Source organism: Dipteris shenzhenensis, chromosome 10 (assembly GCF_047967505.1).
Source record: "Dipteris shenzhenensis isolate YYH24624 ecotype China chromosome 10, Dip_SZ_1.0, whole genome shotgun sequence".
In the NCBI taxonomy this organism is placed as follows: domain Eukaryota; kingdom Viridiplantae; phylum Streptophyta; class Polypodiopsida; order Gleicheniales; family Dipteridaceae; genus Dipteris; species Dipteris shenzhenensis.
In genome coordinates this window covers 1,441,691-1,460,185 of record NC_141605.1, presented here as the reverse complement: position 1 = coordinate 1,460,185, position 18,495 = coordinate 1,441,691, and the positions used below count along the sequence as shown (strand labels likewise).

Sequence of the window (18,495 nt, the reverse complement as noted above, 5' to 3'; positions counted from 1 at the left end):
CCCTCCTTTTGGTTGGTGCAGCAGAACCTCTCCAGCTCCTTGGGTGCAGCCAGCTTCTCCCTAGCCATTCTCTCACCTCAGCAGCACTTTCTCTCTCTACAACAGCACATTCTCTCTCTACAGTTCCAGCCCCTCCTCTCCAAAAATCTGCCACCTCTCAGCTCTTCTGGAACAGCAGCAACATCCTCTCTCCTTCTCCTAGCCTGGAGCAGCCACAGCTCCTTTCTCTCTCCTGCTGCAGTCTTTCTCTCTCTACTGCAGAATTTCTCTCTCTACTGTTCCAGCCCATTCCCCTTGCAGAAATCTGCCTTTCTGTGCACCTCTGGAACAGCAGCAGCTCCTCTCTTACATCCCCTCCCTTGGGATCAGCATTGGCACTCTCTCTCTACAGCTATCACTCCATAAAGGCTCTCTCTCTCTAGCCTATAGGCTGTTTTTCTAAGCTGTTTTCATTCCAGCCCCATTTCCACACTCTCCTCACCCAAGGTAGCTTCAGAGGCATCAAGGACTTCATCTACAAAAGGGTCAAGTCACGAAGGGAGTCTGTATTGTCAAGTATATCTCATTTACAGTACTATTTCATGTTGTTTCTACTATCTTTCTAGAAACTAGTGCTTGCCTCTAATGTTGGATGTAAGTGGTGATTGTTGCAGGCTTCTTCCTTGTGGATTGGGCAAGCCAAGAGTTGAAACCTAAGCTTGGAGTCCTCCTTTTTGTTGTCTACCTTGTACATATGCTCTTGAGTCTTGTATCTAGGTCCTAGGCTTTCACTGAGTTCATCAGTTTGGAAGGTACATTGCACCTTGGTCTTGTATCTCCATTTTCAAGAATAAAGTGAGCCTGGATAAGGGGGGGGGGGGCGTCTTGGCCCCTTAATCATATTGCAATTTCCAATGATGTCACTTTGTGTTTAAGCTGTATAAGTCTTAATTCCAGCTTAATTGCAAACTCTTAAGTTCAAGTATATGTGTTTGGCAACTCGCAATCATTTCATTCAAACGCCTCTGCAAAATCGGTTGTCTGAATTGATAGAAAGCACCGAGTAGTTTACACTATGTCAGGGAATGTCCAAGTATAGTTATAGGTACCCTCATAAAGTTGAGAGCGGGACATTGAAAGGTCGAAACCAAAGAAAGTTATTGTGGAAAATGGCCATCAATCTCCATGTCCCTATAGACTTTCCTGGTCTTCTATGGGCAATGCTTGACATGTAAAAGCTTACCAAATGCTACTTCTCAGTAAACTATGTCAGGGAATGTCCGAGTATAGTTATAGGTACCCTCATAAAGTTGAGAATGGGACATTGAAAGGTCAGAACCAAAGAAAGTTATTGTGGGAAATGGCCGTCAATCTCCATGTCCCTATAGACTTTCCTGGTCTTCTATTGCATGCTATGCATGGAACAAAGTGGTGAGGCAGATGAACTTGGACACAATTCTGGTGAGAGCAAATACTGATCATAGTTCTCCATGTCCCTATAGACTTTCCTGGTTCTCCATTTGCATGGAACAAGGTGGCGATGCAGCTGAACTTGGGAGACAATGCTGGTGAGAGCGTATACTGACAAAAGTTCTATCTTCTCTTGTGTTCTGAGACACATGGCAAAGCTCTGTAGGCAAATGGGACGAAGCGGCACACATAAAATTAGCCATGAAAGGGGCAATAGGCTCATGTAGATGGGAAGAAAATAATAATTGGAATCTTAGGTGCCTTGTGCACCCAATTATTGACTCAGCAATGATTGGTATGAGGTCTTAGAATTTGCTGCTTGGGCGATCATTGCCTAAATCTGAAGCAAAGATCAAAACAAGTACAAATTACATTAGTCGGACATTATTTGTTACTAGAAACTACAACAAAAAATAATAATTTATACATTCATAGCAATAAACAATTATTGTATTATTATGACATAATATTACTAAGTAAATTACCATGTGATAAGTTGGATCCCATATTGTAAATTTCCAATCAATTGGTAACACAATGCAAGAAATTGTGGCTTTACCATCCGTAATTCTTTTTGGCAAATTTAGGATTTTGAATCATATCTTTCAGATTAATTTAATAATCTGCATAAATCATGTAGCCTTTTAAAAATTAGAGCAACTAAGATCAATGCTATGTTAGTGTCTTGAAGGCTTAATAATTGGCTCTTTAATGAATTTCCTTCCTAGATAGAATCCATTGGGCCTTTTATCAATTGCCTTACAATATAGGAGCATATATAGCATGCTATATGGAGTCACATATGTTCCAACAAGTAACTTGGATGACACTAAGTAGTTTATCTAATGTTAGAATGATTGAAAATTTGATGAAATATCAATTATAAAAATGATAGCATATACACATGGAGGAATAGAAATAAAAATAGTACATATTCACAAAGTAAACAAAAAATATACAATTATTAACATATATAGACCAATATCTCCAAGGATCAGGAGGCACACCCTAAAGAAATTTAAAAAATTCAACTTCAACATTTGGCAATGCTATGGCTTCCCTTCTATAGTGAGCGGGACCCTGATCTGGCCCCTTGTGTGCCTATTTCAGGCCACATCCAAGGGACTCAATCCAGCCCTACGTGGGTATGTGCTCTTTGCTTTGGTTGGGCATGCATCTGCCGATATGACAGCCATGCTTAGGAGCAAACAGCACGTCAAGATGGAAAAAATATGTCAAAACATATAATTCTGCTCAAGAAAGCTTGGGACAGCAACTGGATGACCTGTGCTTTCATTGGAAAGAGTGAGATTAAACGAAATTTTTATGTAGGATGATAGTTGGTCGTGTGTTGAATGTGTTGGAGTAGATGGTAACCTTTGGATGGAAAATTAATGAGAACACCAAGAAGGATAAAAAGAGCTTGCGACGATGATGTATGGATGAGGAAGAGAAGAAGAAAGAAGGATATTGAGTCACCCATAGGTTAGGCTTACAGCTAGGGTTAGCCAAAAGTAGAACGCAAAAACTAGCTAATCTAATCGAAACCTTGCACCTTATACTTTAAAAAAATTCGGACCGTGAGACTTGTACCCTATTCATTCTACTCAAGTGTAAACGCTCTAATGTACAAATGACTTAGATTTTAAACCAAATAACTATAAGTTTGTGACATGATTTTTTATGAGATCACTTGTTGCATCCAAGTTTCCAATTTTAGCTTGGACATGATGTTAGCTTTCTTAAAATTGCGATTTGACTGAACCCTGTCCCTCTGACCTTCGAAAATGCAGGCACTTGAGACTTTTTATTGCAGCTGCTACTTTGCTTTGAACAGGATTTCTTTGCTACTCAAGCCTCATGCTCAAAGTTGTCAGCCCTTGGAGGGATGTTGACAAAAGATTGCTCTTTGACCAGCCAGCTTTGAGCTTGAGATTGAACAAACCTCAAGGTCTGGATCCTTGTGTGCGAAGAAACTTAAGAGATTGGGTGCAAGATTTGACGCAGTGTTGGGACAGTTTTTTGGAGTTTTGTAACATTTTGACTCTCCATTTTGTTCAGACAGGTGAACTCCTACATTGTTCTATTAACTTGTTAAGTTTTTTAATGTCCCACCTACAACCTTTGTGTCAAGTCTAGATTGTGGTTTTGGTCGTTCCTCTTGGCCAGCTGTTGGAAAATTGTAGTCCATCCTGAAGCACAGCGTAGGCCCCTTTTGCATCCTAAAAATCACAACCGTCTCACTTGCTTGTCCCTTAACTTAAAAGACCATCCTTCTTGATTTCTCCTTCTGGAAATTTCAACATTTTCAATCTTCAATACTTGATGAGTTTTAATTGTCCAAAAAGTATGGTTTTCTATATGATACTTTGAGGGTTGGCATGCACTGATCTATACCAGAGTCTCCCAATGTTCAATTCGATCTAGAGTATGACACAAGAAGATGAGATTTCAAATACTCTAATGATAAGCTTGGAATTTTGCTCTCGTATACATAAAAATCTGAGAGTGGTACAAAGAGGATATGTTTTGCATTTGGCATAATGACTTTGTGTCTTGCAACTCTGATTGTCAAGGAAACTCTTTGCTATGCAGGTTCCACAGAGAATATATTCCATTCAAGATCTACGCTTGAATAATATAGAGCCAAGCCTCTTCTTGTCTCCTGTCGATAATACGCTTGGGAAAGTACGAAGAAATCTTCAACTGGCTACAGCCTTTGGAGGCACAGTCGCATGGCAGACACTGGGATTGAGTCAATACCAATTGCTATCTGTCGTGTTGGCTCTTCTTGTCATTTGGGGCATAGATCTGGTGAGGAATACAGATTACCTGGTGTTGTCAGTGAAAATGTGCGAATGATTTTCAGTCAAAGGTTCTTCAAATTTTCAAACTTGAAGCTACCAATGTCCTTTGGAGTCATGGAAAAAGTTTCTGAAAGTTAAAAATTTGAAATAACTATGCATCCCCTTAGAAAGAAGTTGGAGTGGGTTTAGTGAAATCTTTTGTTAGAAGATTGTCTTTAAGGCCTCTTTTTCCATGTGCATTCTATCATAAAAACCATAAGCTGGTTAACTGAACTAGCTTAACATATGCCAGATATGGCATGTGCATGTTATAAGAGGCTGAGATCTCTCTCCTTTGCCCCCCTCTCTCATTGCTCATTCGTTTTCGAAAAAGCTACAATAAATCAGAGAATTCACTAGGGCTATGGTTCTTACTCAAGTAGCACTTACATTCATATACCTTCATAGGACTAGAATATATGCAATCTTACAAATAATATTTTTTAAAATCTTATTTGTAAGATTGCATATATTCTAGTCCTATGAAGGTATAAAATCTTATTTGTAAGATTGCATATATTCTAGTCCTATGAAGGTATATGAATGCAAGTGCTCCTGTTTGACTAAGAACACTAGCCCTAGCGAATTCTTTGATTTTTTGTATCCTTTTTGAAAACTGGGACCCTCATGATGATAAGACCTCACACACACACCTTTTTTTAGTGAAATCCATGTAATTTATATTACAAAAAGACTGTCCCCAAAGCAGAGATCAGCCAGTACAAAATCAGAAGATCTCAGTGTAAGACAAGTAAACAGCATAATCTATATGACGAACAGACAAGCAATCATAGAATGATTGCCTGAGTGACATCTGAAAATAGAAAACATGGAAGAAGTGGGCTCATGAAAGACGGTGTGATTCCTGTCTTGCCATATAGTCTAGAGTGCCCAATATCTGACCCATACAAAAAATATCTGACCCAAAGATCCAGAAAAGCTTCCCAAATGTAGCAGATGGAAAACGAGCCTGAAGACGCTGTTGAAGACACTTTTTTTTTTAAGTGAAATCTTATATTTTTCTGTGGGAAACCTCAGAAGAGGTAAAAACCCACCATGAAGTACAAAAGTAAAAAGATTACAAGTAGGCTCCTGGGTAAATCCAGGAGGCTAACTGAAAACTAGAAAAGTGAAAATGTTTACAAGTCTGTTCCACACTTTAAGGTACATAAAGGAAAGTAAAATATAAACACCTGTCAAGAAGGACAGGATATCAAGATGCACAGATCTGCGAATCCAGGACAGGTCTATTGAGAGTGGGTCGGCCCAGTCCGTGGGCTAGTGGTTGGCTGACAGACTGGTGGGCCAGTCTGCAGCACATCCAGATCCTATTTAAAGGACCCATTGTTGTAGGTCTTAGTACAACAGTGAGCCTCACCAACTGAGAAAGCCGACAACTGGTATGGAAGATATGCCACAGTACAGCACCCCACGCGAAGGTCTGACACCAACAAGAGCTCTGTTTGCTGAACCCTTTGCAGTAGAACCCGTCTTGGATCACCACATGCCTCTCCGTAGGCTTATGTAGCTTGCTCTATGGCGAGCTCTGCTTGCTGCTCCCTCCTGCATCCACATTCGCTCTCTTACACCCTGTAGGTATGTGAAGGTAGAGCTGAGGGCTGCACCTGCAATAAATTAAAAATTGTCCCCACAATGGGGCCTTTTATAGTTGATACTTCACGCTTCACCCTCTTATGTCTGGAAGTCTTTCACCCTCCACCTGGACAAACATTGCAACCAAAGCATGCATTGGAAATCCATAATAATGCACAGAGAAAACATACCTAGTCCTTTGTTTTTCTTGCCTTTGAAGCAAGTCAAGTACTTCCCCGAAGTACCAATCAGAATAGCCTCCTTATGAATCTCTAGGCATTCTCCAACGTACTCTACTGCTCCACATTTCGTCAGCCCATGGTCCACTACAACATTTTTCTCAGCATGAAATATGTGCAGTCCATCACCTTCACAAAAGGCTCTGGATCCTCTGCCCCTGCTCTATGTCGAATATGCGTTCAGTCATACCTGGTTCAACAACTCCAATCTCGGGGCTACTAGGTGTAACCACCAAGAAAAACTCACCTCACCTCTTACCAAATTAGCTGTATTTAACTTAGAATTTTCCTTCTTAGACAGGTTTTGTACTTTGTTTCTACACCTATATATGAGATCTTTTGGCTTACATCTCAATGTTCTCTCTCCTGGTTCTAAGGTGTCTTCTATCTATTTGTGTGCACATGTTGAAGTGCGATTAAAGTTTGTAGTGTCTTGGCCTATCTTTTGCATTAGGGTGCCTAGTATTCTAAGCAAGTTCATTGGTCTTCTACACTTCATCTCCATGCTAAACATTTTGTGAAGTCCTTAAATTAAGGCAAATCCTAAAGAAATTAAGGGCAATCCTAAACCTTAACCGGATTGTATCTTAAAATTTCCCAAAATTCATATAAATATCGGGATTTTTAAAATAAGACCAATATTCATAGGAACAAAATCACAAGACCAAAATTATAACAAGGTTTTATATATTAACAAGCTTATATTTTTCACTTGACCAAAATGCTCTACTCAATTGGTGAGCTACTCAACTTTTCCAAGTACAACCTTCAAGTCTTTCTAGTGACTGATGTCACACAGACTCCAGCAAGATTATTTTTGTGGCATGGTCAACTTGAACATGCTCCCCATATAGAATTCACAAATAAACTACATCGTTGTGGGACTCAAATGTGCATCTCACATGGACTGAATTGGGCACATTGCCTAGCCAATTGGGATTGCAGAATAAGGATTTGCCACCCAAGAAAGAAGAGTTTGAGTCAAACTCGACTAATCTAATAGAAGGCGAGTTGTTCTTGGTGATTACATGCAATAGCCCTAAGATCAATGTCTTTGATTTAGATATGACTGTATATGTGTGGCATAGAACGGTGGTCAAAGGATCCAGATTCTTTTGTGGTTGCTTAGATTATACAAAGAACAAGGCTATAGTGGACCAGAGTCTGACGAATTGTAGAGCAGTGGAACCAGCTGGTGAATCTGTAGAGATTCAAAAGGAGGCTGTTCTAATGGGTACTTTGGGGAGGTACCTAACTTTCTCACATGGCAAGACAAATAGTGGATTAGGGCATGCTCTCTCTCTCTTTGCATTAGGGAATATTTTTAATGCATGCTATGGTCACAATGTTCGTTTAGGTGGAGGACGAGAGCCTTCCAGACATACATAGGGGAAATACTCAAGCAGGGGAATTCGGAGATGTTTACATGTGTCCGGAAGATGTTAGTGTTTCGGACTCTACAGAGATTGAGATACTGACAAATGCATGTCTGCAATGAGTGTGAAAGAGGGGATGTTGCTGAAGAGTGATGATAAGCAGATCGATGAGTGGAATTTTAAGTGGATTTATCAAGTGATGTATGGGGTGGCCTCAGGATTGAGACATGAGTGGAGCTCAACAAGAGCTTTGGTTCCAGAGGCAGGTGGGACTGAAAGGGGATCAGTTGGTGGAGAGTAATGTGGAGCAGCCACATTGTCACCATGTCCTCCTTCTTTAGGCAGAGAGCTAAAAAATGACAGCAAAATAAAATATTCACTGCAAGTATTAAAATTTCAGTAATGAAGTAAATATAGTGGCTCATGATGCGTGAACTCTTCCAAAATAGCCCTTTCTAGCCTGTAAACTGCTTTTCACTGCAAATCTACCTCATGCACAATAAAGTGCTGAAATTTGGCTTAAATCTTATAAATCTCTTTGCATTGGGATGCATGTCCAAAATACATGTAAAACAATCCCAAATGCTTAAGGCTATAGTCGACCAGAATCTGATGGATTGTTGAGCGCATGCTATGGTCACAATGGCCGTTTAGGTGGAGGATGAAAGTCTTCCAGACATACGTAGGGGAAATACTCAAGCAGGGGCATTCGGAGATGTTTGCATGTGTTCAGACAATGGTATTGTCTCGGGCTCTCCAGAGATTGAGATATTGACAAATGCATGTTTGCAATGAGTGTGAAAGAGGGGATTTTGCGGATGAGTGATGGTAAGCAGATCACTGAGTGGAATTCTTTAAGGTGATGTGTGGTGAGGCCTCAGGATTGAGACATGAGTGGAGGTCAACAAGAGCTTTGGTTCCTAGAGCCAGGTGGGACCAATTCCTAAGCTTTGGAAAAGGGATCAGTTGGTGGAGAGTTATGGGGAGCAGCCACATTGTCACCATGTCCTTTGCCAAGCACTAAGCACTTTCTTTTGATTTATAGAACAAATTGTTGTATTTGTTGCACGCCAACCTCTTAGGATAACATCAACGCTCTTGTCCTTGTACCTAAGGGCCCTCTTGTTTCTATCCTCACATGTATCTTTGTGGATTTTAGCTCTAATCTTAGCTCCTTTATTTTTCTCTTGTTCAGTTTGCTTAGTAGCATTTTCACTCTTTTTACTTTTAAGGAACATCTATACTATTAACAAATTTCATAATAGGCCCGAAACGCGGCTCGAAATGTACGAAACGTTTCGGGGATGAAACCCACGTTTCGGGCCACCCCAAAAAACTCCGAAGTGTCAAAAGCCCCAAAATTGCATCGTTTTTTGGGAAAACAGCATCGCGCCACGATTTCCCCGCTGTACAAACTCTCCGCGGGTCAAATCGTTGTAGAATCCATCAAAGCGTCGATTGAAGGCATCCGTACACCGTACAGGCCTTGTAGACACTGTCCATCTGCACACCCTCGTACGGCACAGTCCATACAGTCCATATGGAACAGGCCGTACGATTTGGCCGTGCAAGTTCTCCTTACAGCCCGTACAAGGAGGCTATTCATCAGCCCTCACAGGCTGCATCTCGATTCTCCCTCGGGCCTCCACCTACTTCTTGCTGCTTGCAACCTGCCAGCTTGGTAAGTTCAAGCTACCTAGTTATGCATCCACTTGAAATCCTTCACATTTCCTGCATCAAAGCCTTTTTTTTTATAAATTTTGCAGGCAGCAAGATGACTCGTGATGCACTATGGGATAATGTTGTTTTGGAGTCCACGTATGGTGGCTTAGGTTCTCAAGTTATGTGACAAGCCGTATATTGGTAGTGAAACCGGGCTGAAGGCACATTTCTCTCACACCTCAGGCTTTGGTGCTGGTCCGTGTAAGCAGGTTACTGAAGAAATTTTCAATCAACTAAAAGGGTGGAAGTCCAAGGTAAGAGGAATCCCCATTCATGAACTCCCGAGTTGGGAATCCATTCAAGGAGATTCAGGTAATGCAGTATCCAAGAGATCTCCACAAATACAAAGGACTTGGAGGGAGAAGAGGCCAGTAATGTTGTTGGTATTGGTGATAGTTCAAGCTCAGCACCTCGAGCCAAAAGGACTACTATGCATGTTTATAAGCAAGGGCATTTAAAGATAGGGATGCAAAAAGCTGCCATGAATGAGGCAACTAGTCAGTTAACAAAGTTGTTCATTTAGTGTGGGATGTCTTTTAACATTGCGCGCACACCTGCTTGGAAAAAGGCCATAAGATCCATATCACGCACAGGTTGAGAGTGGGATGGCTCCTCTTATCACACCTTGCGCACATCACACCTTCGCAAGGAAAAGGAGTCTTTGGAGAGGGAGCTGCAGCCACTGAAGGCTACTTGGGAGAAGTATGGGTGCACATTGCTATGTGATGGTTGGTTGGATGTGAGGAGAAGTGTATACAATATTCTTGTCTGCTCATACAAAGGCACTATGTTCCTTCGTGCCATTGATGCATCCATTGCAGGGACCGTGGTGATAGGTGAATTTAGTTGGTCCCATATCCGCCGAGCTATCCTTGAAATCGGACCTCAAAACATTGTACAAGTCATTACAGATAATGGCTCCAATTGTGTGTCTATGGGAGTCATGCTTGAAGAAGAGTTTCCTAAGATTGTTTGGTCACCTTGTCCAGCCCATAGCCTTGATCTCTTGATGGAAGATCTAGGGAAGCTTGATTGGGTGAGCAAACTTTTCTCTACAACATCAAGCATGGTGAAATTTGTCACTAAGAGGCCCAAGGTTTTGAGCATGTTATGATCTGGAGCTCCTAAAGCCCGCTACCACACGCTTTTCATTGTGTTGGAGAGGTTGCTAAGAGTGCGAAGAGGCCTATCATGCACTGTGGTGTGTCGTGAGTGGTGTACATGGGATGATAGGGATGAACCCAAGTCTATTGCATTTGCTCGGGCAGTTTTGCGAGACAGTAGGTGGCGAGATGTGCATGCCCTTGTGAAGGCCCTAAACCCTCTATATAGTGTCTTGCGACTCACAAATATGGAGGGTAGCACCATTGGGCTTCTATATGAGTTCATGGACAAGATAGGGGAATCCTTGGATGCTTGTAGTGTTTTACAGCCCGAGAGTTTCTTCTCTAACTAGTAACCAAGCATATTTTGCCTTATTTCGTACATAATATTTATATCTTCTCCATTAGGCAAATTGCAATGCTTGCTAAGGTCGTGTTGCATCCTTAACCTTTGAATTCTTATGTAGGGTTTAAGACATCAAGCAAATATGGAACAAGCGTTGGGATTGGTTTCATAGGCCAATCCATGCGGTCACACATATATTGCATCCTCTGTGGAGGAGTGAGAGCCAAGCATTGTGTGAGGAGCTTGAGGAGGGTTGAACAAAGTACATTACCACATTGGTGGATGGTGATGTAAATCTTATGAGAAAGCTCGAGGATTAGCGTATGATGTTCCGCAATAGTATCTCCATATTTGGGAAACCAACTGCTTTGCTTCGCGACACGTAGTTGCAGCCAGTTTCTTGGTGGGAGTATTATGGTATTTTTACCCTAGAATTGGTAGGGTTCTTATCTCTTTTTAAGTTTATGGTAAGATCTTTCATTGTTTCTATTGTACTCTTTTTGTGTCTCTCTCATTGAATATTTGCACTGCTTTGCAAATTGCAGAGACATATTGCCATGAAACTTTTGTCTCAGGATTGTAGTTCCGGTCTGTGTGAGAGAAACTGGAGTACTTGGGCTCTCTTTCACACCAAGAAGAGAAACAAGCTCTCCACTGCACAGTTGGAGAGACTTGTTTTTTGTCATTGCAATTTGTGGCTGGTAGAGCAGAAGGAAATTTCATCGAGCCACAGCAAGTCAATCCGGATAAAATTGACATCAACAAAACTAAGGACGTTCTAGATATTCCTTAGGAGGAGAGAGACATTTACTCCATGCTCTATGAGGAGATTACAGGTCCATCTCATGCAACACAAACTTCTCAGAGGGCTAGTACCAGTGCTGCATCAAATGCTAGTACGAGTGTTGCATTGTGAGAGTTTGCGGAGAGAGAGAGAGCAAGAGAGAGTGAGCTGGAGAGCTGAAAGCTTGAGAGCTGAGTTGCAATAGAAGAGTGTAAAGAGTACAACTCAAAGATTGAGAGATAAGGTTTTGTCCTAGTGACAAAACCTTAGTAGTCACTAACCACAGTTAGTGAACTAACTGCGGTTAGGGGGAAAAACCTCTTAAAGAGGGAAAAGTGCCCCTAACTAGCTTATTAAATTACATTGGTCACTGCTGAATTATATCTATAATTCTAACACCCCCCTGCAGTGCCAATGTCATGTACAAGGATGATTAATCACCAAACGGATATAAGTTCAGGGCACTGCGAAATGCCTCAAACTTTTCACCTGGTAGTGCTTTGGTGAAAATATCTGCAACGTTGTCATGTATGGACAGATCTCTCCTGCATGCAACTTCTCTCTGACGTAGTGATAGTGAACCTCAATGTGCTTCGTGCGAGCATGAAACACTGGATTCTTTGCCACTGCAATGGCACTCCGACTATCAGTGAGAATTGGAGAAGGACCCTCCAAAGACAGATGAAGATCAGCAAATAGACGTCGCAGCTAGACACATTCGACTGTTGCTGTGAAAGCTGCCCTGTACTCAGCTTCACATGATGAGGTAGCCACTGTAGATTGTTTCTTGCTTAGCCAGGAAATGCAAGATTTACCCAAAAAGAAACAATTGCCACTAGTGGACTGCCTAGTGTCATAATCACCAGCCCAATCTGAATCACTGCAGGCATGCATTTGCAAGTCACTCCCCGTGGGAAATAGCAAGCCAAAAGCCTTCGTGCCCTGCAAATAACGGAAGATGCGCTTAACTGCCTGCCAATGCATAGTTTTTGGGCTGTGCATGTACCTGCTCACCTAAGATACTGCAAACTGAATATCAGGTCTAGTGTTGCAGAGATATATGAGGCATCCAACAGCCTGACTGTAAAGTGTGGCATCAACTAATTCTCCCGCATCATGCATTGTGAGTTTCAGCCCCGGCTCCATGGGAGTGGCTATGGGCTTACAATCATGCATGTTAAATCTGTCCAAGAGTTTCTGCACATACTTGGACTGAGACATAACAGTGCCACGTGTCTCATGAGAGAATTCGATCCCCAAATAAAAGTGAAGCAGCCCCAAATCTGACATGTCAAAGTTGGTCTGCAAATCAGCTTTGAAATCTGCAATTTTGTCTTCATTGGACCCTGTGAGCAGTAAGTCATCGACATAAAGAAGGATGACTAAAATTTCCCCCCCATCCATCTTGATGTAGAGGGTGCTCTTAGTAGGACTATTGTGCAGCACCTTGCTGGTCAAAAAGGCATGAATCTTGGCATACCATGCACGAGGGGCCTGTTTGAGCCTATATAAAGCTTTGTTTAGCTTGCATACTTGAAGTGCATTTGCTGTAATTTCAAAGCCTGGAGGTTGTTTGACATACACCTCTTCCAGCAAGTCTCCATTTAAGAAGGCTGTTTTTATGTCGGAAGCAGGGATGACGACCCACTGTACGGCTTGTACGCGCAGGTACAGACGTTGACAGCGAACCGTACGTGCAGGTACGGGACTGTACGGCGAACCGTACAATCTGGCGACGGATTGTACGGCACTTGTACGGACGATGAGCTGTACGACGACCACGCGTGTTGCAGATCTGTACGGCGCAGGAACTGTACGGACCGTCAGTCCGTTCGGGTGTACGATCGTTGGTTGCTTCGCTTGTACGAACGACGCAGGAGCAGTACGACAGGGTACAGTACGGCAAGTAGCCGGGACGGGTCAAACTTCGAGTTGGTACGGACGGCAGGATGAAGCAGCAGGTTCACGAACTCTACGGGCACAAGGAGCTTGGGTTGGAGGCAAGAGCTCAACGAGGAAGGAGTAAGGAGCAGGATCAGCCTGCTCTGATACCAAATGTGAGAGTTTGCGGAGAGAGAGAGAGCAAGAGAGAGTGAGGTGGAGAGCTGAAAGCTTGAGAGCTGAGTTGCAATAGAAGAGTGTAAAGAGTACAACTCAAAGAGTGAGAGATAAGGTTTTGTCCTAGTGACAAAACCTTAGTAGTCACTAACCATAGTTAGTGAACTAATTGCGGTTAGGGGGAAAAACCTCTTAAAGAGGGAAAAGTGCCCCTAACTAGCTTATTAAATTACATTGGTCACTGCTGAATTATATCTATAATTCTGACATGCACCACCTGCAACAGATGATGAGTCTGACACATGTGAGGAGTCATCTTTTGCTAGTGAGAGCGACGATGAGGAAGATGACGGGGATGTTGAGGGAGACTCAGTCACTCATGAGTGTATGGATTTGTATGTGTGAGAGCATGTTTTTATACTATGGTCTACCCCCATTGTTGGGCGCTGATGACGTCAGTGGGGATGTCATAGTAGCTAGTCCCTGCCATGTGTGATGGAGTTTATGGTTTTCAACCTTGTGAGTGACTATCATGAGATTGAAACTGCACTATGTTGTGTTTTTAGAGGATGAGTTTGGGAATGTTCCTAGATTCATCTAGGTATATGACCATTGACGGAGGACTCGACTCATGAGCACATATCTTTGTCTTCATTGTTCAGTCTTGACTTGATTCTATTCAGCTTTTTGGATTGATCAGAAGTATCTACTATTTAGTATCTGCTACTTTCATATTTCAATGTATTGAGTACTCCAAGGGTCTATTAGGCTTAAGCATCATTTCAGCTGTGAATATCTTGTCATGACTCATGTGATACATGGTCATGAATCATCATGATTCATGATTCCATGTATCTTTTTCAATTCTGATTCCTGAAATATATTATATGACCATTTGGCATTGATGCTTGAATCTACAATGATGTGCTGTTTATTTTCTGATTTAGAAAATAGTTATATGTTTCAAGCATCCAATTTCAAGTTCTAAATGACATATCATATGTCTATGCACTATGTTTGAGTTTATTTCAAGTATTGGACTTCTGATGGTGATAATCTAAAATATTTTATTTTTTTGAAAAAAAAAAGATATTTAAATACCCTATTATGGACGAAACGTTTTGACAGGCGTTTCGGGTTTACCCCTAAACGTTTCCGAAACTCCGAAATGTGTTTCGTAACTTGGCGTTTCGAAACTCCTCGCCTACTAGATTCTATAGCAAAAATGTCTTATGTTATTCTTTCTTTGCACGGCTCCAACTTCTTTTTCAACTCCTCTTCTTTAAGCTTCTTCTCATGCTTGCATTTGCAACCCTCCACTTTGAGGAACCTTCTTATCTTTCGAATGTTTTATTCTAAGTCTTTCCACACTATTTATTGGAGCCAATATGAGAACAATCATTCCAAATTTTAGGATCTTTTTAGAAAGAGATGTGCTTGGGGTGCCAACTCAATATCTATTATGTTATTGCCCTCAAGATCTAGGGTATGAGGGGAACAAGGTCTAAATACACTAAATATGAAACTCTCCTCCTCTCGTGAGTCACCTCCTCTCAAACTCATTTAACTTTTTGTATGCATTATCCAAATTCAAAGTTGTAGACTCATATTCAAAGTTCTAGTGTAGAAGTCAATCTTATTCAAGGCATGTTTTTAATGCATTACACACTCAATATGTTAGCTTACTAAAGGAGCTAGCACCCCAGATGGTTTGTTTGAGTTATCCTACTTATTTTGTCTAATTACGGGGGACTCTATGGATTGATGATCTTGAAGACCTAGATATGTTTAGGAAGTGGCACCATGAAGAGCAAGTCCTATTGGCTTGCCTAAACCATATCTTTACCATTCTACTTATTTGATCAAGTCATTAAATTTGTATTATTTTTATTTCGTAAAGTTTCTGGAAGTAGATAACTTCTTTAAAAATGTAATTCTTTTCTTAAGTTAGGAGCATAGATGTTGATGAGAGAGCAAATCTCTCCCTTCCAAGTGCTCAACCTTCAACAATTGTTTTGCTAATGATAATCATACATATTGATGAGAGAGTGTCTCTCCCTTCCAACTTGAAGTCAATCACAACTACTCAGCCTCCAACTTTTGATTGCTAATGATAACCAAGGTTTATTTGTCCAACTAATAGAGTTCCCACCTTTGATTGATTTTATATTTTTAGGATGCACCCAAAGGTGCTCTTTTCTTTAAAACGGTTCTTGCACCCTAGTCACTCACTAATTGAGGGTTGTTTTGTTTCAAGAGATAGAAGATGCAAACCAACAAGAATTTTAGACCAAGGAACAATGCAAGTACGCAATGTGAAAATATTCATGGTGTTGCTTGCATGACATGGTTTACCTCTATTAAGATGACTTGGGAATCCATGTATCAGATGCGGAGGGCATTCCCAGATTTCATCATGGGGGACGTTGATGCCTGAAGAGGGAGGGAATGCTACACTCAAGCTGAGGTAGCATGAGCTTGGAAGGGTTAGTCGGCAATTTACTTTTAGAGGACCGAAAATTGTAAATAATTAGTATTGTATATGGTCAAAGGAACTTAATGCCAAGGTCATCAATGAGGGTGAATGGCATAGACTAGATGTATCTAAAGCCAGAGGTCTAGGTGCCCGAATTGTGAAATATGCCTAGGGGAAAATGATTAAAATTCATTCCAAGGGAGGGGTAAATGGTGCATTAAGGAAAGATCTCAAGATTGTGACATGTGGCATGTAGATTCATATAGGGAGTTGTGGGCTCTATAGTGAGCGTGGAAGAATCAACGTATGGGAGGACTAAAAATTGTGACCTTGCCTGAGGTTAAAAAAAGAGGAGGCAACTTACCTTGGATTTGACATAGAGTGACTCACCCAAAGTCTCTAGAGTCTGTCAGTACAAAGTGGAGGTAGCACTTTCAGAAATGGAGGCATTTCTAAAGAACAGATTGCTAAGAATGGTCAAAACCAACATTCTGCACAAAAATTGTGCCCGATACTATCTCCGCCAACACTACACAATTCTCTTTTGAATCAAGTTGCTAAGACTACTAAAATAAGAACATACAAACAAACTCTAAGTGCATAAAGATAACATGTGGTACGATTTGCATTGAGACTTTGAGCAGCAGTATGAAGACTGCTTTTCAGAAATGTTTCCCAAAATTCTTGGGGACTTGATAATGCCATCCTAATGTAATGCCCAAGATCCCCCCCCAAAAAAAGCGCGAGCATTCATCTCCCAAATTGCTCATGCTGTTGTATGGGCTGGTATGGTGATTCAATATTAAGCTCTCCAATTGCTGGTTGAAAATGATTCCAATCTCCTGCAACAAGCGTTTCATTTATATTGCATCTTTCTCCTCCAACAAACCACATAGTTATTTATATATCCAGACTTCTCACAACCATGAAGCTGGAAAGTAGGCTGAGGAAATTTCTCTACCTTAATCTAGGCTTAAAGGAAGATTGTGGGCTTTGATACCATGTGAAAGAACAAGAGAAGACTTGGAGAGAATGTACATATTATGGAGGGCTGCAGGGCTTCTCACAAGGATACCTTGCCCATGCCTTGATTCTCAGTTCAGAGCTTCTAGATCTCTCATTCTGGAAACTAAATGACTACATCTAGATACAACTGTGTCATAAGGTTTGTAGAGTTTCTAGAGAGATCTAGCCTACAAAAACCTAGAAACTACATGATTTGCTTACACTTTATGTAATGGTCAGAAAGTATCTTGATAGGTAGTATCCAAGGGCACATGCCACTCAATCAAATTCTGAAGACTTGAATACATATGAAATAGGTGGCTGCCAATGTAGAAAACACATGCACATGAACTAATAGCTGCTATGGTTTCCAAGGTTTCTAATTTACACCTTTCTATAGTCTTCTCCCTTCTCCACTTCCCTACACTTGCACATGTAGTCTTCCTCTCTCACTCACCCTCTCTTCCCTTCTCCATTCTTCGGAACTGTGTTTTTTAGATGAAACTAGCATATGGAAGCCCCACATTTGTAAAAAACCCTCTGATGTGAACGTGCTTGTTATCAAGGTAGGGTTTCTTGAACAGTCAAGCACAACTTTCCACAACTAGGATTTATATGATGCCTAATCTGTTGGGGAAACATGTAAAGGAATAATCTTGTCATGCTACAGAACAGAGTGAGGACGATATCCCTTTTGTTGGACTTTATCAAAGTGAAAATGAAATCTTTCTAGAGGAATAGAGTCACTACAAACATTGAGAATACCCTCAAATCTTAGTGGCTGTGTGTTTATTGTTGTATCTTTGCACAATTTGGTAAAGGTGAAAATAAAGTCATTCCGGTCGATTAAAAAGACAACTCAATGGTTTGATACTCTAATTATGTGTCTGTTCTTATGTATTCGGTGGAAGACAACAAGGAGTGTGTTCAATGACTTCTTCCTCTTGTATTGAAGGTGTCTACGGGTGGAGGAATCGAGGCATTACTACTTGACACTGCTGGACGGATTTTGAGCAAAAAATATAGCATCAGGGTTGCACAGGTATGCAAGTTCCAACTTTTTACGTTTTCATTTTCAAGACTTTTGCAATCCAATATAATGCGAAGTTGTATGCTATTGCAGTGACTTATGCAATCCAATTTACTGCAGAGTTGTATGCTATTGCAGTGACTTATTTTGAATCCGTGTAGTCTCAAAGATAAGAGCTATCAGATTTTATAGAAATTCGAGAAAAAGAAGGGCAAGTTAGGTTGAGGCAATCACATGTGCTAGCTGGATCTTTTGCAGTACATGTACACATGCCTCTGATGGAAATGAGGAGAGGGTGAGAGACTTGATCACATGATTGAAGACAAGAGTTGAGGCATAAACTGATGTTGATAGATTGATAATCACAGCAAATACATAGCCTCTTTTATAGGCTGGGCAAGCCTTACAGACACCTCATAGATGAGGTCACACACAAGAGAATCTAGATCCTATAATCTAGGTGAGGAA

General features: G+C 41.1%; 1 protein-coding gene and 1 pseudogene across 1 annotated transcript in view; both read left to right on the top strand.

The window, feature by feature from the left end:
* Positions 1 to 18,495, top strand: part of LOC147897245 (uncharacterized) — a 66,751-nt gene that overhangs the window by 24,822 nt on the left and 23,434 nt on the right. Inside the window, exons 2-3 of the mRNA XM_087380833.1 lie at positions 4,045 to 4,263; positions 17,953 to 18,039. Of these exons, the coding sequence (XP_087236959.1) occupies positions 4,045 to 4,263; positions 17,953 to 18,039 (306 nt within the window). The remainder of the gene's footprint in view (positions 1 to 4,044; positions 4,264 to 17,952; positions 18,040 to 18,495) is intronic.
* LOC147897246 (uncharacterized) lies at positions 10,577 to 11,590 on the top strand (annotated as a pseudogene).